The following is a 25,107-nucleotide window of genomic DNA, read 5'->3' on the forward strand; positions in this document are numbered from 1 at the left end:
TGGTATAAATGTTTCTGTGTTGGGGAAATTAAGAATCGCTTCTATGTCTCACGGTAAAAAAAAAAAAAAAAAAAAAAAGCTTCAATTCCTCAGCTGAGTAGTCATCTCCATGTTCTTTCTCTACAAAAGGGTGAGAAATCAGTGGTTCCACGCTCGGGCCTAACATTGACTAGAACAATGGGATCGGCTTCTGCTCCTGTCTTTTCTGGATTTTTAAACAAGTGCGTGTTCTCTCTCTGAAAATACAGAAAGTATAAAACTTGAGGTAAAAAAAAATCATAAATACTGTGAAATACTCTCTTGAACATGTTATATATGACAGATCATTGCCAGGGTTACAATCTCAAATTTCTAATCGGTTATTTATTATACTCAACCCATCCTTTCCAGATACCCTCTCCAAAAAATAATCCTCAAAAAAAAACCAATATAGGTCACAAGTCAGGAATATGGACCCTCAATTCCCCTCTGGTATCATGTATGAGGTGATCTGGTCCTTCTGATCCTTTTTAACATTTTAAAACTATGGTTCACAGAGTCCTAGGTCAGTTTTTCTTAACCTGGGATACACATTAGAATCACCTGGAAGCTTTTAAAAATAACGATGCTAGGGCCCTACCTTGGAATAATTACATCAGAATCACTGGAGGTGGGCCTAAGTCATAGAATTTAATAAAAACTCCCCTAGCGAGTCCTGATGTGTAGCTGGGGCATGAAAATCATTTATTCTAGGAGAACTGTTCCTAGAGAAGTTATCAAAATCACTGGGAGTGTTTTGTTTTGCTTTGCTTTTCTAAACAGAGGAATGGCCTGAGAAGTTGCTTGTTCAGGGACTGTTTCAGTAGGTTTAGGATGAGGCCCAGCCGCTGCTATTCTGCAAATGTGTCATGGCTGCATCTGAGGTGCACCCTTAATTAAAATGCTACTCAAGAGGTTCTGCAGAGGTGTGGCTCTGGGTTAAGTCTGGGGAAGATTTAGAAAAGTAGCACATTACATACATTTATATATACATACATATAATATTTACATAAAAAAGACAAAACCTCTATGATCACACTTCATAGTTCTGAAAGATAACTCAGATACCAGAGATAACAACAGTATACTATAGTAAGATCAGAAGAGAGAGTCCATTACCCAGTAACCCATACCGCAGGTGAGCAAAGAAATCAACCGGCAGTGTCTGGTTCTGTATTTCCTTAACAAACTTGCGGGCTGTGTCGGGTGGGTCTCCGGTGCCCGTGGTAGAAACCACAACAACAAGAGGAGCTGTTTCGGTTTTTAGATCATACTACAAAACAAGGACATCAAGTCAGGGACTTAACACTGCATGCATTTTTTATTTAACACAGCAGCAAAGCAATCAGCTTAGTTTCCTGTCTTGTATTTCAATTTTCCTCCTTGCCAGGTTTTTTGAGATGACCAGTCCAGTGACTACGTGCTCTCAGCTTAATCAAGTTGCCTAATGCAGGATGTCATTCAAGGAAACCACGTGTCTGTTTTGTTGATGCTCATCAAGAGGTTGGGGGATTAACATGTCTTTCTCTTCACGTGGTGTACGTACGAGAGGCAGGGACCAGAAAGGCACAGACAGGACCCATCCCAGGTTTCCATCTAGTCTGGTCCTTCATTTTTAGAAAAATCAGAGGAAATAGGATATAGTCAACTCTTTGCCACCGAGTCATGGGCCAAACATTAACATGAGCTCTAATCTGCAAGGCAAATCAGCACTGCTAAGAGCCAAAACGAGGCACCGTGATGAGCTGCCAAGGAGGAACAGCAGCTAACTGGGTGGAAACGTCTTTTCATAAGAAAGTAAAAAAAAAAGCAAGGAAAGAGGTGTTAAAATGGGGATGGGGAGACTCAGAAATAGAGAGAACTGATACATAAACACTCAGGATTAGAATGGCAAGACAAGGAAGCAACAAGTAGAATACTGTGGTAAAGAAAGACAGCAATAAAAACAGCACAGCTCTGAAATCTTCAGCAAAATATAAAACCAGCCATGTGTACTGCATGTGACACTAAGGCAGAGGGACAACAGGGCATTTTAAAACTGGGAAATTAAAAGTGTTACCCCTTCTAAATCAGGGAGCTGGCTATCAAGAACCGCTCCTCATTCCCTCAGGTTTCCCGAGAGCTGAGAATATCATTAGCTATAAGCTGAGCTATAAACTGTTACAAATCAAGTTTATTCTTATACTCACGTAAGTTTAAATATTTCAAATAGAGCATTTCACTGTCTTAGCTCTGAGAATATCATTAGCTATAAGCTGAGCTATAAACTCTTACAAATCAAGTTTCTTCTCATTCTCGTGTAAATTTAAATATTTCAAATAGAGCGCTTCTTTGTCTTACTTATAAGGACTCCACAAGCTCTACTGCCCATGAACACCATCTAATTTGGCTCCAAATAATTCACCTTATTTTTCATGCTGATAAAAGAGGTAATGACTTGAGCTAACTTTTTACCAAGGCATTTAATGCTTCCAAAACTCTATATAAGTTGTGTGTTAAACTCTGCATACAAAGTTGTATAAGTAAAGTCATCTTGAAAAGGACTATGTGAACTAGGAAGGAGATTAGATTATGAACAGCTAGAGGAAACCATCAGCCAGGGAGGACAAACAGCATGACTAACTTGGTGTTAAAAAAAAAAAAAAAAATTCACCATTCATCTGACTGTCAAAACACCTGCTGATCACCTTACTGAGGTCAACCACAAGGGGCCAAATCAGGACTAGTTTTATGATACTGATGGCTTTGGCTTTGTCCAAAGTAACAGATTCAGGTATTTCATCATGTGGCACTGCAATGTGAACTGAAGTTATTGCAGAATGACAAAGTCTGCGGACTGGCGGTCTTCTCCAAGAAGCTCCCTTTTCTCTGGTGTCCAGAGTCACCATGGCAGGGTTGCATAAAGGAACTACGTGAGTCTCCTTCCATGAGCTGGGTTTATAATTGACTTGAGCTGCACACAGTCTAGTGTTCTGAACTAGAGTCTCAGGAAAGGTCAGAGGGGGGTGTGCACTTGAGTGAGAGAGCACTGGCAGGGCAGTCTCTGAAGTGTTGAAGTGACCTTTAACCGCTTAGTGGCTGGCAAATCACCTTGTGGTATAAAGCCCCTGCCAACTGCTATCACCTGAATTGTCTGAAATAGTATAATCTGGAGGCAGCAAACTAAATAAAAGAACACAAGATTGTAAAGTTGCAAATACCCTAAGGTAGTAACTTCTGCAGAGACTGAACGTAAACAACTAGTCCCTGACGAAGCAGCGAGTGTTTTCCAGATCCTTACACTACTACTTTAAATTCTATTTCACAAAAGAATCTAAGCAGTCCTTGATCAGGAGGAACTCTGACACGAATGGCAAGGCCTTTCTTTTGGGGAAAAAAAAGGGGCACTGAGATTCAACAGACGGAAAGCACACCTGAGCAGGCAAACACACATCTAGCTTGTCTCACAGCCACCCTGTGAAATAGACACAGCATATGCTACTTCTGTCATTTACAGTTAAGGAGTTGTTACTTGTTTCCATTTTTGAGACCATTTAGTCCAATTCAACTGCACACTTCTGTATTAAAAAAAAAAATGCTGGTGATATCTTACCATACCACTGAACAAATAAATTTCTGTTAAAAAACAAGGACTATCTGGTGGTATTTAGTGTCCTTTATTTTTTCATAAACATCACTTCCCAACCAAAATTCTTCAAAGCACAAAACAGTAAAAATCCATTGTAACAGCTCTAACCTTACTGGATTCACTAATACAGTGCAGATCTGCAGAAAATCCATGGACCACAGCTTGCTCACATATTTCTTCTGCGATGGCCTTTGCCTGTCCCTGCTGTGTAGCATATAGTAACAGAAACCTCCTCATCACTTCAAGACATGTAACAGTAAAACTGAAAAATGGGGGAAAAAAGAGAGATCTTGTTTTTAATGAAATAGTAACAACCTAAAGGTATTGATTCTCCCTCAATCTTTAAGAAACAATGCAACAACACCCAAACGTAATATGAAATAGCCTTTTCTAAATTTGTTTTTAGCACTAATCTTAAACAAACTTAAGAATTCATCAAATTAAGAAGAGTGTAGGAATGAAACTCTAATTCCATGGCTCAGAAATCAGATTATCGGCTCGGAACTACTTGGGCTTGAATCTGTGGTTCCTAAGTGCAATCCCGTAGGCAATCTCCCCAAATGACCTGTACCACAGCTCCTTTATCCTAAAAATGAGACTATTAACCACCTACCTGGAAAAGGATGTGGCACAAGAAAAGAACCTGAACAAACCTGAGGCACAGTATCATTCCCAACAGTCTTAAATATCTTTTGGTGTCCTCTTTTTTAAAAAATAAAGAAGCAAAAATTATATTAAAATGATAGGATTCTTGGTTCCTACTTGATCCTAATGCTAAACAAACTAATCATAGTACTAAAGGTAACTGAAGCACATCAGTTACCTTTTTTGTATTTAATGGAAATCAAAAATATGTGAGTATATGGGCATATTACATACAGGTGCATATAAAGAAAAAATATTTCCAATCCACTTAACACATTTTACTAACACATGTTTTTCCTGAAGAGATAAGCAGTAGTAAAACAAACGGCACTCACAGATTTTTTTTCCATACTCATCTAATGGCTAAAACTGGTGGGCTGTCAATTTGTGGAGACAGATTTAAACTGAAACCCAAACCAAAATACTGGCTTTTGGCGAATGAACCGCCCAGAACGGCACCTGGCACAAAACAGGTACTCGACAAGTTATCTGAAAAAGTAAATGAACAATACGAAAACACTACACATTTACAGCTCACAGAAAACGGTGGAAACGATGATGAAAATCTTACTACAGCTAAAATTTCTATCACTTCCCATTAAACACACACATTCTGAGGACTCCCCAGGATCAATCAACCCCTCAGCCCTGCTACTGCCCCACAACCCAGCACCACGTTCCCACGACTCTCAAAGGAGGCCCGGGCCCCAGGAGCCCCAGGGGCGGCGCGGAGGCGGTGGGCAGAGCTCACTGCCGCGTCCCGCCAGGTGGGCGCTCGGAAAATCCCCGGTTCCCCGGAGCGCGCCGCCCCAACCCGACACGTTCCCCCGTTCCCCGCGTGCGGTTTCCCTAGTCCTAGAAAGTGCCTAGAACCAAAGGCAGAACAGGCGCAGAGGCCCCACACCCCCCAGGAGCCCCCCGCGCAGAGATCGACGCCGAGCTCCGGGACGCGCTTCCGGGGAAACCAAGGCCAAGACCAAGCCCGAGCCCGAAGCCAAGACTGAGGCCGAGCCCGCCCCCGCGGCGACCCCCGGAGCTCGAGGGGCGTGGGAACCATGGGCGCAAGCCGGCTGCCTCCCCCCGCCCCCGGCCCCGGGCCGCCTCTCCCTCGGGATTAGTGCGGGGCTAGCGGCCGGAATCCAGACACCGTAGCCACCAGCGCGCTTACCTGCGCCGCGCCAGCCGAGGACACACCTGCACAGCGCGCCTTCCACCAACGCTGCACCCGTGCGCACTGCCGTAGTGCCCATGCTCGGTACCTAGGACCAATAGGAAGTTCCGAAGGGGACCTGGGCCAATCACATTGCGCGGCTGTGAGTCGTGCTCCCGCCCCGCCCCGCCCCGCGTTTACTACGGAGGCCCACGACGCCCAGGCGCTTCCGCGGCCACCCGGAGTGATTGGCGGGCAGAGGTCGGTAGGTGTCCACGCGGGCTCTCCGGGTGGGTGTCACAGACCTTATCGGCTTTCTCCTCAAGCTGCGCCGCCCTGCCCGTGTCTCAGCGCAGGTCCCCGGGGCGCCGAGTTTGGGGGTGCTCGGCCCGCGGGTCCCTTTCATTCCTGGGAAGACGCGCCCAGGGGCATCACGCCTGTCTGTCCTGCACACTCCTGTTCCTAAATGCCCCCGCGGCGTATTTAGATCTGGACTGGCCGCCACACCTTCTCCCTTCATTGATCTATGTTGTGCTTTTTCTTTTCCTACCTTGTTTCCATTGCCGAAGTAGACCCTTTCCTTCAACCCTATCTCCTGACACCGAGGGGAAACCAACAGCTTAGGGCCTTTCCAGCGCGTTTTTACCCTTGCCTTGCTCTAACCTCGCGTAATTTCATCCACTTTACCTCTTGTTTGATTTCTATTCAAATGCAATTTCTTCCTTCAACCAACATTTAAGGGCTACCCTTAAAGAGCTACATTGCCTGAGTTTGAACCCTAGCTCTGCCACTTAACCACCTGCATAAACTGGGCAAAGTAACTTTGTTCTTCAACTTCTACCTCATGTAAAATGATGGTAAAGGTACTTAATCTGTGTAAGTTAATAAAAGTGTTTAGCAAGTAGTAGCGATTGTTATTGTTGGATGTCAGCCACTTTTCTAACTCTAGGATGCGGAGACCTTGCTCCTCTGGTGTTTATATGTTATCCATCCTTTTTTTTTTTTTCCTGGTACTCGTTTGTAGTTTCAACATTGATGTTGGGTCAATCATGTTCTCAATGTGTTTAACCTTGTCTTTTTAAATGTTTTAATTTAGTTATCAAATTGAGAATCTGATGGCATGGCATTAATCACCTTGAGGAAGAACCTTTATCGTTTACCTGATTTTCGGATGCATGGAGCTCTGGCCGCTTTGAAAAATCAACCTCTAAATCATGTTCACAAGGTAGTCAAGGAGCGTCTGTGCCCCTGGTTCTGTTCACGACAATCTGAGCCTTTCAGGATCAGGTTCCATCATGCCCATTGTAAAAAGTTTAATTCGAAAAATGGAAATGACCTTCATCCACTCAGTGGGCCAGTGTTCTCTCAAGTATCTGACTGGGTCAGGCTTGAACAAAATGTTAAAAATGGGGAGAGTCAGACGTTTTACAAGAGACTGAGCAACTTGACTTCATCAGAAGAAGTGCTAAGTTTTATAAGCACGATGGAAACCCTGCCTGACACTATGGCAGCAGGAGCTTTACAACGAATTTGTGAAGTGGAAAAAAAGGATGGTGATCAAGGGTTGCCAAAAGAAATACTGGAGAATAGCATCTTTCAAGCTTTATGCTTTCAGTTGGAAAAGGAGCCCTCACAGCTGTCAAACACTAGTTTGGTGACTGCTTTGCAAGCTCTGATTCTGTTGCATGTGGATCCTCAAAGTAGCCTGTTACTGAACCTGGTGGCAGAATGCCAAAATCGTCTCAAAAAAGGTGGCCTGGAAGTTCGCAATCTTTGTATTCTTGGGGAGAGTCTGATTAGACTGCACAGTTCAGGTTGTGTGACACTAGAACTGATTATAAATCAACTGCAAGGTGAAAAATTGGAAACATTTACCCCAGAGGATATTGTGGCCCTTTATAGAATCTTGCAGGCATGTGCTGAAAAGTGCATGAACACCAAACATTTTAAATAAGATAAACAACTTTTCCCTTTCAATAGTTTCCAACCTGAGTCCTAAATTGATTAGCCAAATGCTCACTGCCCTGGTGGTTCTTGATCAAAGTCAAGCATTTCCTCTGATTATAAAATTGGGCAGATATGTCGTGAGGCATGTCCCACATTTCACTAACGAGGAGCTTAGGAGAGTCTTGGAGGCATTCATATATTTTGGGTACCATGACAGATTTTTTACAAAAGCCCTAGAGTATCGTGTAGCTGCGGCGTGCCTCACGTTGAATCCTGAAGTTGTCTGCAGAGTCATGGAGTACTGCAGTAGAAAACAGATTCTTTCAAAACCCATCCTCAATGCAGTGGCAGAAACTTTTGTTTGCCAATCAGAAAAATTTTCACCGAGTCAGATTTCTGCATTAATGGAACCATTTGGGAAACTCCATTATTTGCCACCAAATGCCTCTGCTTTATTTAGAACGCTGGAAAATGTGCTATTCACTCATTTCAATCATTTTCCACCTGAAACATTATTGAAACTTCTTCATTCATGTTCACTTAATGAATGCCATCCAGTCAACTTTATGGCAAAAATATTCAACCCTTTTTTCCTTCAACAGCTGCAAGGTGAGTTGGTTATAAATTCTGACAGTTGGAAAAAGTTAACCTTTGAATTGGCAGTGGTTTCAAGTCACATATAAAGGCAGTGTGTTGCCTTTAGTTTTTCTTCCATAGTGATCTGAAGATGAGACCTGAAGTTGACAGATACTGGCATAAACACAGAGTTAAAGCATGCTAGGAAATTGTATAAAGGGAGGAAAGCTGTCTCAGATAAACTGACTTTTGCCTTATCTGAGAAACTGCAGCATTCTAAGGAGATACGGTGATGGTAGTGGAAATAGCCACATTAACATGTTGGAACTTTTGATGAGTGAGCAACTGTATCTGTTTTTTTTTTTTTTTTTGAGAGGATGGCATTGTTCATCTCGATTCAAGGCCACCCACATATTTCCGGAACTCCATAGTTAAAGGAAATTTCCACTAATTCTGTGAACATATTTTCTTTCTTTTAATTGTACTCAGTAGCTAGGAGCTTGGGTTCTTGGAAGCCAATTTCATTGGTGGCAAGAGAAGGGCAGAATTAATTCTAACAAGTTCATTTCATAGTGTCATTTAAAAGTACAATACTTCTGTCTGGAGTGTGTAAATTGATGTTGAATGTTCATGATGTTCTCTCATACATACCTCAATTCAGACATAACCGTGACCGGGATGCTTTCTGTTTTAGGTGAAGAATCGCATTTGGACAGATTGAGTCGGGCACGACTGACCCAACTTTTCTTAACCTCAGTCCTAGAATGCCCTTTCTATAAGGTAAAAGCATGAACTGTATGTGGCTGTATTTCCCTATGGGTAGCTTCCTATTAAGTTCCTTTGCTTTTGATCTGTCTCAATAACCTCCTGAAAAAGCAGAATTTCATTTACTTGGAGTTAGTTGCCACCAGATAGGCTTTTCTTTGATAAATTGACCCCATTTTCGTGTTCTTGCTCTTGAAGGAACAATTTCCTGCTGTGTAAGATTTCTTAGGAGGTTTTATTAAGTGCTGCAGGCATGTGAGTTACAGTATTTCTCCATTCTCTCTGAAGGTTTTACAGGGTTTTACTACTAGGTTTACTACTAGGTTTCCCATAGCTGTTTGTTATCAAAGTGTGAATGTCTGGACTGCACAAATAAATTATTTGCAAGTACAGTACATTGTTAAGCCAAGCCAGAAATTTCACTTTTAGTTTGTTTACCTAGAGTTTAGTTTACCTAGAGTTTGCTCTTCCCATAAAGACCTATAAAGATTTATCCTATTATCTATCACATTCCTTATGTAGAATCAGAAATAGTGCACCAGACCATAATATTCTCTCTCTGCTTCTCTCTACTTGACTCTGAATCTTAGTTTAGAGTATCTGATTTTTGAAATAAGGTAATGAGAATGGAAAAATACCCCTTTTTTAAAACAGCTTAGATGGTACTAAGTTATATAAAGATAAGTAATAGTTAACCCCAATCTCTTACCATTTCTAAAGGAATAGTATTAAAAGCAGTTTCTGTGCCCAAATGTATACAGATACATAAACACTGTCTGTTTTTTTTTCTCTTTTCAAGGAATGAGACTGACTAATCAAAGTATACTTTGCTTTTATGCCCAGTATATCATGGCCATCCCTTGAGGCCAGTGCATACAGATCACATGCATTCTTTTTAGAAAGACATGATATTTCATGGTGTTTATTCTACTATTCTACTATCGATGCACTTGGAGGTTTTTTGCAACTTTTGTCTATCAAGAATGCTATAATAAACATTCTTGCAAATCCTGTCATACTAGAGCCTTTTTGGTTTTTTAAATATATAAACTAGATTCCTAAAAATGTGATCACTGGATTAATTTTTGATGGATAATGGCAGAATTTTTTTCCCTAATAGTTACAGATACCACATTTCCCCAGTAATGAATGAAGATGGCCGTGTCTCCTCCACTTCTGTTGCAGTGTGTTAGTAGTCTCTTTAATTTGTGTTACTCAGCTACATGAAAGAGGGCATCATATCATATATTTAAGTTGCATATTAATCAGCATTAATGAAGTTTAGCATATTTCCAAATATGTGTTGGCCATTTACATTTCTTTTGAATTGCTTTCTACACCTTAATTTATTTCTGTTGGGTGGTTTGTCTTTAAGGACTCATTGTAAAACAGATATTAACTATTGTGAATGTTGTACATATTTTCCCCTGATTTGTACTCTTTCATTACTTTTTAATATTACTTATGATGTATTTTTAAATGTTCTGCAGTCGAATCTGTCTGTCTTTTATGACTTCCAAGTTACCCGTCTAACTTAAGAGCATGAATATTTTACAACATTTTAAAAAATAATATCTTTTAAATTTTATTTAGATCTTTGATCTAAAAGCAAAATTGAATTTTTATTTATTTGTATATGTATTCTAATTAACAAGTAAAAGTTGTATATACTTATTGTGTTCGTGTTGTTTTGAAATATGTATACATTGTTAAATGGCTAAATCAAACCAGTTAACGTGCGTATTACCTCCATACCTATCATTTTATTTTGTGGTGAGAATATTTAAAATGTACTCTTGCCGGGCACAGTGTCTCGTGCCTGTAATCACAGCACTTTTGGAGGCTAAGGCGGTTGGATGACCTGAGGTCAGGAGTTCGAGACCAGCCCTTGCTAACATGGTGAAACCCTGTCTCTACTAAAAATATGGAAAATTAGCCAGGCATGGTGGCACACGACTATAGTCCCAGCTACTCTGGAGGCTGAGGCAGGAGAATTGCTGGAACCCGGGAGGCGGAGGTTGCAGTGAGCCGAGGTCGCGTCATTGTACTCCATCCTGGGCAATAAGAGTGAAACTCTGTCTCAAAAAAAAAAGAAAAAATAAAAAGTACTCTCAGCCATTTGCAAGCATACAATCATTCTTATTAACTATAGTCAGCATGTTGTACCACTTGGAATTTATTAGAGTGTGTAATGGATGACAGAAGTTTAGTTATTTTCCAAATAAATAACCATTTTTCCATCATCGTTTATTATATTGCTATCCTTTGCTTCCTAAATTGGAATGTCACTTATGTCACATTTTCCATTACAGACTGAGTATCCCTTATCCAAAATGCTCCGGACCAGAAGTGTCTCAGCTTTCAGATTGTTTCACATTTTAAAGTATCCTCATTATATTTACCAGTTCAGCATCCCTAATACAAAAATTTGAAATCCAGAATGCTTCATGAGCATTTTCTTTAAGCAGCCTGTGCTCAAAAGGTTTCAGATTTTGGAGCATTTTGGATTATGGATTTCCAGATGAGAGAAATTAAACCTGTGTTGAAAACTTTAGTTGTGTGTACTTAAGACCCTCGGGACAATTCTTAGTTCTAAAAATGTTTCTTGAGCTTTATTATGTTAGCATTATTATGTTTCTTCTCACTCCCTCCTCACTCTTTTTTACCTTCCTTCTTTACTTTTCTTTCTGTTTATGGTAACCAGTGACTACTGTAAAAACACATATAAAAGACATTTTGAACTATTAGACTCGTACTACAACAATAGAAGTTTGCATTGTCATTTTGAAAGAGATGCCTGTCCCAATTCCTGGAAAAGTATCATGCCTATAAAGTAGTGTTATGTCAAACTTTTCTACCTAGGTAACCTTCAATTTATTCTCAGTTTTATATCTTATTTTCTTTCTCATGTTTGCACTTACGATTTCTTAGGGTCCAAAACTCCTTCGTAAATATCAAGTGAAGTCATTTGTTACCCCATGCTGTTCCCTGGAGACCCCTATGGATTCTCAGCTTTATAAATCTGTGAAGATTGGGCTGATTGACCTTTTAGGAGCAAGATTATATTTTGCTTCAAAAGTGTTGACACCCTATTATTATACAATAGGTAAGTAGTATAAGGAGTTTTGTTGTTTTAAACCTAAGTATCCTGTTCGATTTTGGAGATATACGGGACTTAGAAGTAATAGAAGGTCTCTGGAAATGCAAAATGGAATGGTCCCTTCCCTGAAGGCAAGTTGAAACAGGTGGTTAGCAGCAGAGCTGTTGCGTCAAGACTGTCTGGGTTTAAGTCACACATATTAGCCACGTATGTCCTGGGCAGAGTATTTAACCTTTTTCTGCTTGCTTCTTCCTCTGTAAAATGATAGTAATAGTGACCTCAAAGACTTATTTAAGCACTAAATAAAATAGTACCTGGAACATAGGAAATGCTCACTAATTGTTAGCTACTACTATAACCTAGGCTTGCACTGTCCAAATATAGTAGCCACTAGACCATGTGGCTGTTTAAATTTAAATTATTAAACGTTTAAGAAAATTCCTCAGTCACATTTCAAGTGCTCGGTAGCCACATGTGGCTCATGGCTGCCAAATTGGACAGTGCCTTTATAACGATTTCCACATCACAGAGATTTCTCCTGGGTGGCACTGACTAGAGACTCCAAGTCCTCTGTCCTTACAGTTCTTCTAACTTGATGAGGAGAAGAAAGCCTTCTCATAAAGGACAGCAGTTCATAGGCTTCAGATGGTCACTTCTCTTTACGAAAGGAACTGCAGTTTACCAGAGGGGAAGGACAGCGAAGCCTTCTGTGCTCGCAGACCAGGTGTCTGGGTGCAGCATGCTTTCTTTACTTATCATGGAGGCGCTGCAAGTTTGAATGATGGAAGTTATGAGTTGCATAGATGTCTAACGGCTTAACTCAAAGGTTTTCTTCAGTCTGGATTGAAGGATCTCTGCCACCTGTTATAAGGGGAAAGAGAAAGCATGCGTGGTTCTTGTCATACCCCAGATAACTTCAGAACCCATTCTGTGGTTTAGTGTTGTTGAGCTTTCTTAATTTAAGGCTGACTTGATTGATCATAAAGCCAATTGAATTAAAATTCTCACCATTGTCTGGTTGTGGTCATTACTTTGCAGCCTTCAGTCCAATTGATCAGTGCAATATGGAAGGAATCAAAGCAGAGCAAAGGAATGAATACAGGAAGATAGTGTTTGTGAGGATATCACACGAGGAATTTTTCCTTTCTTCTCTCACCAGATGTTGAAATTAAATTAGATGAAGAAGGATTTGTATTGCCATTCACAGTTAATGAAGATATCCATGAAAGGTACAGAAAAATATTGTGTTTTTTTGCATTACAAGACTTGTTGAGGCTAATAAGCAGTGGTATCTTTTTCTCAAGAAGGTGAAAGAAATAGATATGATTCTGGAAATTAAAACACTACATTTCAGAATACTATGTTGGGAAATTCCTTGTAATATTTTATAAGCATTAATATTCATAAGATCAAATTCATGATTCATTTGAAAATAATATTGGCACATAGTAATAGCCAAATCCCAAATAAACTTTGGCAACTAAAATATATAATAAATATTTCAGATTATTTTAAAATTAAGTTTTTTTTCTCCTTTTTTATTTTCAGGATAGCACTGTGTATTGATGGTCCAAAAAGGTTTTGCTCCAATAGCAAACACTTACTGGGAAAAGAAGCTATTAAACAAAGACACCTACACTTACTTGGTTATCAAGTTGTTCAGGTAGAGTTTCACCTATTTTTTTTGTTTCCCAAAAGCAAATCCTAATTCGAATTTTTTTTCCAGGTTACTGTTAAAAAGTAATCTGAGGCACAGTAAAATTCTAAAGAATTTGATCAAACAGCAGTTATTGAATTGGACAGCACAGAACCCAAAATGACTTGGGAACACAAGAGGGAGGCCTTTATAGGAAGAATGCAAGTACACAAAGAATCTACTTGATTGGTTACAGTTATATATTCTTGCTGCCTTGTTTGAACTATTCTGTGGAAGATTCCTAGTTATATAATTATTAGTTTGTGAGATGCTTCTGACTGGTTGAGCTTAAGTTCTGTTTTTCTCCAGTAGAAGCTTTTACAAGAAATAGCCCAAGTTAAATTTTGCTTAACATTTGTACTTTAAGCAAAGTTAAGGTTATTTTCAAGGCCTAACTAGCTTGGTCTGCTCAGGGATTTTTCAGGCACAGGCTCCATTTTAATTTACTTTTACAGTGCTCACTGGTCTGCCAGCCCGGTCAGTGGACCACCGATCTTATGTCTAGTTTAAATCCCAATGTTGTTAATTCGGCTTAAATCTCTTGACTTATATTTTGAAATACAGAATTTTCAGAGCTTTGATTTTTCAAAAGTGGGGCATACCTATATTCATTATAAGCTCTGCTTAACTCTGCTGTTAGACTTACTCAATTGTTGGAATATATATTCTGTTTTAATTTCTTCTTGATTTAATAAATAAAAATGGACAAGATAATCCATTAAAATAAAGAGCTTCACCAACACTTAATATTTAAGACCTTTTCTTAAATATTAGACCTTTATCTACTTTTCACCGTAGATAATGTAAGAATGTCTTATGTGAGGGCTCAGCGGTGCATGAGAAGGAGAGCTGCCCTAATTCTCTAAGCTGTCTGTACTAGGCAGCACTATGGTTTCATATCTGCTGACTTTTTTCTCCATTTTGCACATCCCCAGCTGAATATTCCTAAAACTAATCATGCCAGTGTGTACTCAGAAGCCTTCATTGTTTCTTTACTGCTTACAAAATAAAGTAAAAACTTCTCTACATCTTAACATTCAAGACCCTCCATGGTTGGCCTGCAGCCAGGCTCCTGGCACGTGATTACTACCTGGCCCCTCTGCTCCCAGCTGAGCAGGCTCTCTCCTTCGCTGAGCCTCCTGCTGTCTCTCTTCATTCCCTCTTTGTCCCTGCTGCGTCTTCTAGCTCTCTGAATACCTACTTTCCAGCAGTTTGTCGGCATCCCCACCCTTATCTAATGAAATGCCCACTCCCTCTCAGCACTAGATCACCAACCTACAGCTTGTTTTTTATATTTATTGTGTAATTTAACTTGCCACCCAAGTTGTGAGCTCCTGGAGAACAAGAGATCATGTTTAATTCTTATTTACATATTCTACATATTAATTCCTCAAATATTTGCCAAGCCCCTTCTCAGTGCCAGGCGCTGTTCTAGACATTGGGGATCCAAGATGAAGAAACTGGTTGGGATATTTGCCTTCCAGGAGCTTACATTCTGCTGTGGGGAAGTGTGTAAGAAACAAACAAGGTAACCAACAGCCAGAGGAACCTCAGATTTTGAAGGATCTTGACCAGTTTTACTTTTCTATCTTTATAGATCCCCTATCATGAGATTGAGATGCTGAAATCAAGACGTGAATTGGTGGAATATTTACAAAGAAAACTGTTTTCTGAAAACACTGTTCATTGGTGACAAGAACGAATACTGGCTTCAGAACCCAAACCATGAAAGAACTTGCATTTTTTTTTTTTTTTTTTTTTTTTTTTTTTTTTTGAGACGGAGTCTTGCTCTGTCACCCAGGCTGGAGTGCAGTGGCCAGATCTCAGCTCACTGCAAGCTCCGCCTCCTGGGTTCACGCCATTCTCCTGCCTCAGCCTCCTGAGTAGCTGGGACTACAGGCGCCGCCACCTCGCCCGGCTAGTTTTTTGTATTTTAGTAGAGACGGGGTTTCACCGTGTTAGCCAGGATGGTCTCGATCTCCTGACCTCGTGATCCGCCCGTCTCGGCCTCCCAAAGTGCTGGGATTACAGGCTTGAGCCACTGCGCCCGGCAGTATTAAAAGAAGAATACAATGTGAATTAGCCACTTCGCAGAATATGTTCTAGACTGGTGATCTGGAAGCATCTATAGTTTTCCTTACATTATGTATACATTTATTGTGGTAAAATTTAAAATTAATTTTAATTTAATACTAGTGTCATAGATACTTTTTATACATCAAACAAATGATCATGTGCAGTAAAGGAATTCAATGAATAAATGTTATTTTTAAGTATTTTGTCGTTGTTATCTGCTAAATGAAAGTATTTTGCTCTTTAGAGACCTTTTGTTTTCCAACAGATGGAAGGAAGAAATTTTATCTCTCTTCTGTGAATGGAAATGAGATGTACCGTAAGGAAAAGGAGCAATGAGAAATAGAGTACAGTGCTTTGGATATAAACATAGAATTATGCAGAAACAATCCTTTAGTTAATAAGATGTATCAGTATGGGAACTTTTTTTAAATAAACATTTCGAGAAATGGAAAAGCAATTTAGGTAGGTTTTTGGGGGAGGTGTTTGGAGGGAGGATCTTCTAAATTGTATATCAAGAATGAATTAAATCGTCATAGTTCATTGCAGATCCTTCATTGCCTCATCACAGGTTACAGTTTCAAGGGAGAAGAGGACAAGAGGGCCAACTGGAGTAGCAGAGCTTTGGGGTTGGACACTCAGACTTTACCACCAAGTAGTGCTGTGACCTTGAACAGGGACAGCTGCTGTGTATCGTTCACTGACTGCTGAGCCCATGCTGAGCATGTTAGCATGATGCTTGTGTGGATCTCACATGCCTTCGGATTTAGGTATTGTTCCTATTTTACAGAGAATTAGGCTAGCTCAGGATGAATGTTCTACCTGATATTTCATTCATCACTAGTGATGAATGTCAGGTTTGAATCTGTCCCTAAGAAGCAATAAAATGTAGTGGCTAAAAATTTAGGTTCAGGAATCCTACAGCTTGGATTTGAGTTCTAACTAACTGTGACCTCAAGCTTTGGTTTCCTCAGAGCTACTCTTACATTATAATGGGATTTCTGTCTTTGTCCCTTTGGCTGCTGCAGCAAAGTACAAACTGGGTGACTTAAAACAACAGAGATTTACTCTCACATTGCTGGAGGCTGAAAATCCAAAATCAAGGTGTCAGCAGGCTGTGCTCCCTATGAAACCTCTAGGGGAGATCCTTTCTTGCTGCTTCCAGCTTCTGGTGGTGACAGACATTCATTAGTTTGTGGCAGCGTAACTTACCTGCTTCCATCTTCACATGCCATCTTCCCTTCGTGTCTGTGTGGCCTGTGTCTTCTCATGGCCATTAATGTGCATGTGTCTCTGTCTTCACATGGCGTTCTCCTGGTTTGACTGTGTCCAAATTTCCCTTTTACAGGGATGCCAGCCATATTGGATGAAGGCTTACTCTAATGACCTTGTCTTGATTAAATCTCTAAGGTCCCTATGTCCAACTAAGGTCACATTCTCACAGACTGGGTCAGGACTACAATATGTCTTTTTTGAAGGAGGGAGGAGGGACACAATTGAACCTGTAACAGGTTAAAATGATAATTATATAAAGCACTTAGAAAAGTGTCTTGCACAGAGTAAGCACACAGTGGAAGTTAGCTAGTATCAGTCTGAATGTCCACCCCATCATGCTTTTTACTTCACTTTACTTATCTTTAGAATAGGAAATGGAAACTAGATGAGCTAAGATCACTTTTTGTCTCCAATTACAAAGAAAGAGACAATGGAAGCAAATGGAGATTGAGCGGGAGATAGGCACGATAGATTTTGATGTATCTGTGTACCCAGCTGACCTTGCCGGTTATTTGGGACCCGGCTTGAAAGGATTCTCACATCTCTCTGAAATCTGGGTAATTAGCTGATTTACACTTTTTCACAGCTCTTAGATGACTTAAAACAGGCATTCCTGACACTGAGCCTAAGATCTGTTCCAGACCACATCAGACCTCAGAAACCCCTTTCACACCTCCTTGCAGCTAATATCCAGTCCTGTGTCTTTTTCTGCCTTTTGTGAACTCAGATTCCCTCCCTGGCCTCTGGTGCACCCTGACTGTGCTATACACCTCTCCTCATGACTCAGCTAATTCTTGGTGCAAAACTCAACCCAGAAATGTGGTGTGAGGTTAAAAGCATACAGCTTAAGGAGCAGAGAGGGACTTAACCAATTAAAGAGCCACATGAAGAGGTAATGACGGTCTGTTATCAATGCTTTGAAGAAAAATACGGCCTGAGTATTCTTCACCTGTGCTGTTGATGTAAGTCCATCTCTTCCATTGCAAGCTTTTCCCTCTTTACTCATCAGAATCAGATGCTCTTCCTGCAGTTTTCACTTGCAGCCTCGGCTGAGCCTGTCTCATTTGGCTCTCCCCTACCGTCTTCACGTACGCATTCAGCAGACACTCACAGATCTGATCATGCTGGGGGCACTCAGTGCTCCAGCTCCAGCGCCAAGTAGGAAAAAGCGCCTGCCCTGGCAGGGCTTGAAGCAGGTGAAATTAACGGGTTAGTGAGCAGGCGATGGGAGTGGTGAGGACTCTGGCACCCCAACACACAGGCAAGGCTCTGGGAACACAGAGACTTCATGCCCACCTGGGCAGTGAGAGAGAGCCTCAGAGTGATTTGTAAGCTGAGTTTTAGAAGGAAGAGAGCAGGGTCTGGGGACGCAGTTGTCATGGCTGGAACATCCAGTGTAAAGCACACAAGATTGGCCCAGGGAGGGAAGCTAGACCTGCCTCTGGCTCTGTTCAGATTTTAATCCTAAAGTACATGAAAATAATTTAGGCTAATAGAGAAATATAAGGTTGCTGGTTTCACTAACGAGCGAATTTGACAAGCTTTGTCAAATCATAAAGCTAAGTCTGAATTATCAGAGTTTGTCAAATCATAAAACTAAACTGAATTCTCATGCTGATGAATTAATTTGTATGTCTCTACCTGTACAAGCAAAAGTGATGTGAATGTGTCAGTTGCAATTACGTATTCAATATGATAGCTCTTGCAACTATATATTTGATAATATTTTTAATAATTGCATAACCATGCTATATTTGTTTTCAAAAGTAAAGCAAAACAAGAAAAATGAGTGAAAAAAATTGTTTTACTTGCTAGCACAACCCTTGCAGCAACAGTGATATTCTTTGGGCCTATCAATAGGGGGCAGCAAAGTTCAGGACTTTGGGCTGCCGCAGTTGAAACTAGAGGATCTCTGTAGGAGAGAGTGGATTCTCTGAATGTGTGCTGTGAGTGTGTGTGTAGATGGCAGGCAGGCAGGAGCTGTGGAAGAGTGTGGTAACAGTTCTGCCTGAACAACACAGACAGTTTTCTTTACCTTTCCTTACCTTCCTCTATGTAAGGAATGTGCTTCGCTTGGGTACATGTGGACCCTTGCTAAATATTTGTTAGGCGGAAGAAAATACAGGAAGGAGAAAAATTCATCAATTTGATAGAATTCTGGGAAAACAAAGAAGCAGTCAATTCCTTCTTAAAAAAGGAAAAAAGGTATACCTACTAGAATATGTGTGCAAATCCAGAGAGGGGTCTTGGCTCTGAGGAACCAGGCAAATTATCCCCTTAGGGCTGAGATCTCTGAAACTGGGAATATACCCAGCTCCATTTGGAGTCTAAATACTTAGTGTAGATAGTGAAATGAGACACATCTTGTAAGCTGTTTAGCCCAGTTCCTGGAAAACAGTAAACACTCAGTGAGCATTGGGTGCGATTATTGTTATTGGTACACATGTGTTCATTCATTCTCAGTTAAACTTTATTGTACAGCTTGCGGTGAGGGTTCATATAAGGCATGGTCTATAAGAAGGAACATGACTGACTTGATGATCAGGACTTCCAGTGCCAAGTAGGAAAAAGCCCCTGCCCTGGCGGGGCTTGAAGCAGGTGAGATTAACGGGTTAGTGAGCAGGCGATGGGAGTGGTGAGGACTCTGGCACCCCAACACACAGGCAAGGCTCTGGGAACACAGAGACCTCATGCCCGCCTGGGCAGTGAGAGAGAGCCTCAGAGTGATTTGTAAGTTTTAGAAGGAAGAGAGCAGGGTCTGGGGATGCAATTGTCATGGCTGTATTGTACCACTGTGAGCCTTTGACAATTGCCTTTGTTAATTATCATCAAGGACGTAGTGCTAAGAAACTTTGTTCTTTAAAGCTTTGGTTGTTTGAAATCAGTTCAGTAAAATGGAACATCTAACTGTTGTCTATATGAGCTGAGCCACATGGGCCAATCTGACCAATGGAGAAGTAGCTTCAATATCCCCCTCAATTGCAGAGCTCTAGACGTGGGAATTTTGCACACAACATTCCACATTTGTCTTCCCTTTGAGGGACCTGAATCGGCTTCTTAGGCCAGGGTTACTGTTAACTCTTTTGCACACAAACTTGCTGTGCTTGAGTCTCTCCAGCTCAGCTTCATTAAATTTTACCTACTCTGTCTAGTCCTGTGTTTGACTCGATGTCTCTTGACTCCTGTGGTGTGCACTCTCCCGTGCTGCACGAGTCAGGAAACCTGATTTTATGTTGATGTTCTCCCCCTGTTGGGCTCCATCAGAAGAAATTTTGCCTTCTTCCAGTACTTGTAATCCCACCCCAGAAAAAGCAAACATCTCCCTCCCACTCCCACGGTCTCCGATACAGAGTGCTTACGGTGTGTGGGTGGAGCTGATATTTTGGGTTCTAATGTTTACAAGAAACAATCTCTTTTAGTAACCCTGCTGTTTTTGCTTGTAGTATAGGAAATTTTGAACACACATAGGAACTGAAAGAAAAGTATAACAATGGAAAGAAACCTGGCTCAGTGGCTCATGTTGTAATCCCACTGCTTTGGAGGCCACGGTAGGAGGATTACTTGAGGCCGGGAGCTATGATCATGCCACTGCTCTCCATGAGTGACAGAGCAAAACTCCATCTCTGAAAAAAAAAAGTGTAATAAGTTCGCAAGTCCCTCTATTCAGCATGAAAAATTACCATAATTTTCCAATCATGTTTCATCCATTCTTTAACTTTTTCTTTTCCTTTTTTTTTCACTGGAGTGTTTCTAGGGAAGTCCAAGCTATCATATTATTTTAGCCTAAATACTTCAGTATTCACATATAACTGATAAGCATTTCTTTCTTTTTTTAATCTAACCGTTCAGCCATTGTTACAAATAACAAAATTAATAGTTATTCCCTGTCATCATTTAATGTCTAGTCCATATTCTAAATTTCCTGTACTATCTCAAAAATATTTTTTAACTGTTGATGTTTTAAAATCAGGATCCAAAGTCCGCAAACGACTTTTAGAGATTCTACCACTGAAGTCTCTTACGTGTCTAACTGCCACTCTTTCTCACCGAGTTTTCATGTCATTCGGTTATTGACAAAATTAGATCAATTGCCCTGTAGAAAGTCCCACACTGCTGATTTGCTGTTGTCTAATTTGTTTCTCTATCTATCTGCCATCTTTCCTATTAAACCAAAGGGCAGATCCAGAGACTTGCTTCAGTTTGGCTTGAATGCTTTGGGAATGATGTTTCAGAGGGGCTGCTGTGGATTTCCTCAGCACTGTGCTATCATTTCATGTTACTGATGGTCATTAAGATTTATGTGTGAGTTCCTGTGTTGTCAGCTTGGTCCCTCCACTGTGTTGTCCCCGCAGCCTCTCACGGGACATTTATTGCCACGATCCGTTATTTGACTAGGTGCTGCAAAATGAAACAAAAGGAAGCAAAACCAAATCATTTCCTAATTCTATCATTCCTCTACTTTTATTAGCTTGTAGTCTTCTATAAAGAAGGAATTTCTCCTGTTAACTATTTGCATGCCCTCAAATAAAAGTTTATTCAGAAAAAAAATTCCTTCCTTGTATCAATTTTTAGAATAAAGGGTTGGTGGTCTAGTCAGCTTTGTGTTTGTTCTAGGATGTTTATGAACTCAGGGATGTCTGTGTATTTGTCATGCCCCAATCCTTGGCAGTCTTCTAACTGACGCTTAGATTATTCCGTTTTAGGAGAGTGGGATCCACTTCAGGTTGGCCCCTGTGTCCTTTTGACCTTGTCATCTTAGTTTTTGGTATTTTCTTTGCGGAACAGGATGTCCCAGCTCACATTATCCATTTCTGGTCTCAGACTTGGGATCAGGCCTCTCTCTAAGGAACCCTGGTTCCTGCAGGCCAGTGGTGCTCATTGCTAGAGATGTCAGTATTTTTTGATTTATAATTTTGGTCATTTTTATTTCAAAATCAACAAAGTAAAAAAATTAAATTTTTATTTATAAGTCTCAATTCATAAACTTGATCGTTAAAGTTACTAACCATAGGGACTTTATCAATTGACTGAGTTGGCCTCTAGGACAAACTCGATGCTAAACATGCTTTCTAAGTCTCCTAACAATATGTATGTCTTTTTACCAGGGAGGAGGCATGAAATAAAGGCCTTGTTTAATCCCACCACAGACCACTAACACAGTGAAACCCCGTCTCTACTAAAAAATACGAAAAATTAGCTGGGTGTGATGGTGGGCGCCTGTAGTCCCAGCTACTCGGGAGGCTGAGGCAGGAGAATGGCGTGAACCCGGGAGTTGGAGCTTGCAGTGAGCCGAGATCACGCCACTGCACTCCAGCCTGGGCGACAGAGCGAGACTCCATCTCAAAAAGAAAAAAAAAACAAAAGACAGTTTTGCAGGATGGACAACGGCTTCCTTGCTGTAGGAGCTAAGGTCATGCTATTAGTCTCACTGTTAAATAGTACCGACAGAGTTTGGAGACTAATGCCAGCAGGTTATTTGGGCTTGTGCCTTTGAGTCCATAATGTGTAAAATTTTCTGGGATACTGTATTAGTCAGGGTTCTCTAGAGGGACAGAATGAATATTATATATATGTATATATAAAAAATATATACATACATAGTTTATATATATATACAATAAACTCCCCTTTATAGATATCTATGTATCTATCTATAATATATAATATATAAATATATCTAGATATATATCTATAAAGGGGAGTTTATTAAGTATTAACTTACAGGATCACAAGGTCCCACAATAGGCTGTCTGCAAGCTTGAGGAGCAAGGAAAGCTAGTTGGAATCTCAAAACTGAGTCTGATGTTCAAGGGCAGGAAACATCCAGCACAGGAGAAAGATGTAGGCTGGAAGTAGGCCAGTCTCACCTTTTCACATTTTTCTGCCTGTTTTATATTCGCTGGCAGCTGATTAGATGGTGCCCGCCAGATTAAGGATGGGTCTGCCTTCCCCAGCCCACTGACTCAAATGTTGATCTCCTTTGGCAACACCCTCACAGACACACCCAGGATCAATACTTTGTGTCCTTCAATCAAGTTGACACTCAGTATTAACCATCACAGACATATAGATGGACAGTCATCCTCCTAGTTAGTTACAAACCTGTGTTTATGTGTCTCTCTTCCTCCGCGCCATCATGTAACATACCAGATGTAGAGGAATTCTTACTCCAATTAATTTTAAGATATTTTAGATCCTATGATTTAAAGTCCAATCACGTTGGACCCCTTAAATGAGTTTACAGTGCAATTTTAAAATGGAATAATTGTAAAAGCTTTTAAGTGTAAAATGAGACATTGACCCTATGTTTAAAACCTCTGCATTATCAACAGAAGAGTTAAAGAGAGAGGAGGGGAGGGAGTGAGATGGTGGTGTTTTAATGTGTTCACGGGTTACTTTCCCTCCCGATTCCACCACAGCTAACAGAGGTTTACAAGGTGGGTTGGAGGAAACCTGGATGTCGCTGTGTTTCCCAGCTAGCTAGGTGCCTGGCTGAGAGTCATTGGCTAAAGCATCCTGTCGTCCAGGCCATGGTTCCGCCTCAGAGTGGTTGAGAGCCTCATACCAGCCCTTTCTTTCGAGATATTTGTACATCTTTCAGGAAGAGCACCCATGTTACCTGTGCCAAGTCACTTAACCTCCCTTCATGTCGGTTTTCTCAACAGCATAAAGAACTAGATAGGTCTTCCCAGCTTAAAAAGTCCATAGGTTTAGATCAACTCAAGATGAACATAACATACATGCCATGCAAGGTGTAGTGAAGCCACATCTAATGGGACATGACAGCTGCCTTCACTGGTTTCTTCTTCCCTGCCTCACATTCATAGAAAAAGCACTTCAAAATCTTCCGTTTTGTTCCGATGTCAAGAGAAATGGCAGGGGATTTCAGTCGCAGGGTGGCCTCTGCAGCTCCTGAACTCTTGTGAACTGCCTATTTTCCTTCACTGATAGGCTAGGGTCCCTTCAAGGGATTTGCTCACAAGACCTTTTGGGGAGATGCAGGCAGCAGCAGTTCCGGCAGGCGGGTATCACCGTGCTGTGTACACAGTCAGGGTGCACTCAATCAGCCTAGGCCAGAGCAGCGCCAAATGGTGCAGAGATTGTCAGCTCTGAGACCCTCTGTAAATTTGTGATGCTGGAATGGGATCTGGAATGGGATTTGGAGGTTGCACAACCCATAATCCTAAGGTTGTCATTAGAAACACTGAGGTGAGACCGGGTGCAATGGCTTATGCCTATAATCCCAGCACTTTGGGAGGCCGAGCTGGGTGGATCACTTGAGGTCACGAGTTCCAAACCAGCCTGGCCAACATGCTGAAACCCTGTCTCTACTAAAAATACAATATTAGCCAGGCCTGGTGGCACGCACCTGTAATCCCAGCTACTTGGGAGGCTGAAGCAGGAGGATTGATTGAACCTGGGAGGCAGAGGTTGCAGTGAGCCAAGACCATGCCACTGTACTCCAGCCTGGGCAGCAGAATGAGACTCTGCCTCAAAAAAAAAAAAAAAAAAAAAAAAAAAAAAAAAAAAAAAAAAAAAAAAGAAAAGAAAAGAAAAAGAAAAGAAACACTGAGGTGGAGCTGATCCTCTGTATGTGTGATGGTTAATGCTGAATGTCAGCTTGTTTGTACTGAAGGATACAAAGTATTGTTCCCGGGTGTGTCTGTGAGGGTGTTGCCAAAGGAGATTAATGTTTGAGTCAGTGGGTTGGAAAAGGCAGACCCACCCTCAATCTGGGTGGACACCATCTAATCAGCTGCCAGCATGGCCACAATATAAAAGCAGGCAGAAAAACGTGAAAAGACTAGACTGGCTTAGCCTCCCAGCCTACATCTTTCTCCCGTGCTGGATGCTTCCTGCCCTTGAATATCAAACTCCAAGTTCTTCAGCTTTGGGACTCAGACTGGCCTCCTTGCTCCTCAGCTTGCAGATGGCCGATTGTGGGACTGATACGGTTTGGCTCTATGTTCCCACCCAAATCTCCATAATTCCCATGTGTTGGGGAGGGACCTGGAGGAAGACAGCTTGAATCATGGGGGTAGTTTCCCCCATATTGTTCCCGTGGTAGTGAATAAGTCTCATGAGAGCTGATAGTTTTATCAGGGGTTTCTGCTTTTGCATCTTTCTCATTTTCTCTTGCTGCTGCCATGTAAGAAATGCCTTTCACCTCCTGCTGTGATTCTGAGACCTCCCTAGCCATGTGGAACTGTAAGTCCAATTAAACCTCTTTTCAT

The 25,107-nt window shown here is 41.1% G+C and overlaps 2 protein-coding genes across 7 annotated transcripts in view; one reads left to right on the forward strand and one right to left on the reverse strand.

Annotated features, from left to right (window-relative positions):
• Positions 1 to 5,571, reverse strand: part of MTRR (5-methyltetrahydrofolate-homocysteine methyltransferase reductase) — a 32,326-nt gene extending 26,755 nt beyond the window's left edge. The window contains exons 1-3 of one of the 6 annotated variants that reach the window (XR_001887675.1): positions 5,460 to 5,571; positions 3,755 to 3,908; positions 1,152 to 1,291 (exon numbers count right to left, since the gene is read on the reverse strand). Coding sequence is in view for 5 of the 6 variants with exons in the window: in XM_017884063.1 (XP_017739552.1) it covers positions 1,138 to 1,291; positions 3,755 to 3,908; positions 5,486 to 5,541 (364 nt within the window). In the remaining variant the exon portion in view is untranslated. Of the gene's footprint in view, positions 1 to 1,137; positions 1,292 to 3,754; positions 3,909 to 4,626; positions 4,714 to 5,459 lie in introns of those variants that run through there. The other 5 variants (XM_017884059.1, XM_017884063.1, XM_017884060.1 and 2 more) reach the window with 5 other exon arrangements.
• Positions 5,572 to 5,647: 76 nt separating this feature from the next.
• FASTKD3 (FAST kinase domains 3) lies at positions 5,648 to 15,254 on the forward strand. Its single transcript, XM_017884053.1, is given in 8 exon segments — positions 5,648 to 5,706; positions 6,538 to 7,376; positions 7,378 to 7,997; positions 8,659 to 8,744; positions 11,661 to 11,835; positions 12,989 to 13,058; positions 13,378 to 13,492; positions 15,123 to 15,254. Coding segments are annotated over 7 exon segments (2,013 nt in total). The 5' UTR covers positions 5,648 to 5,706; positions 6,538 to 6,561.
• Positions 15,255 to 25,107: the final 9,853 nt, after the last annotated feature.

The sequence above is a fragment of the Rhinopithecus bieti genome, unplaced genomic scaffold (genome assembly GCF_001698545.2).
Source record: "Rhinopithecus bieti isolate Rb0 unplaced genomic scaffold, ASM169854v2 scaffold_13112, whole genome shotgun sequence".
NCBI lineage: Eukaryota > Metazoa > Chordata > Mammalia > Primates > Cercopithecidae > Rhinopithecus > Rhinopithecus bieti.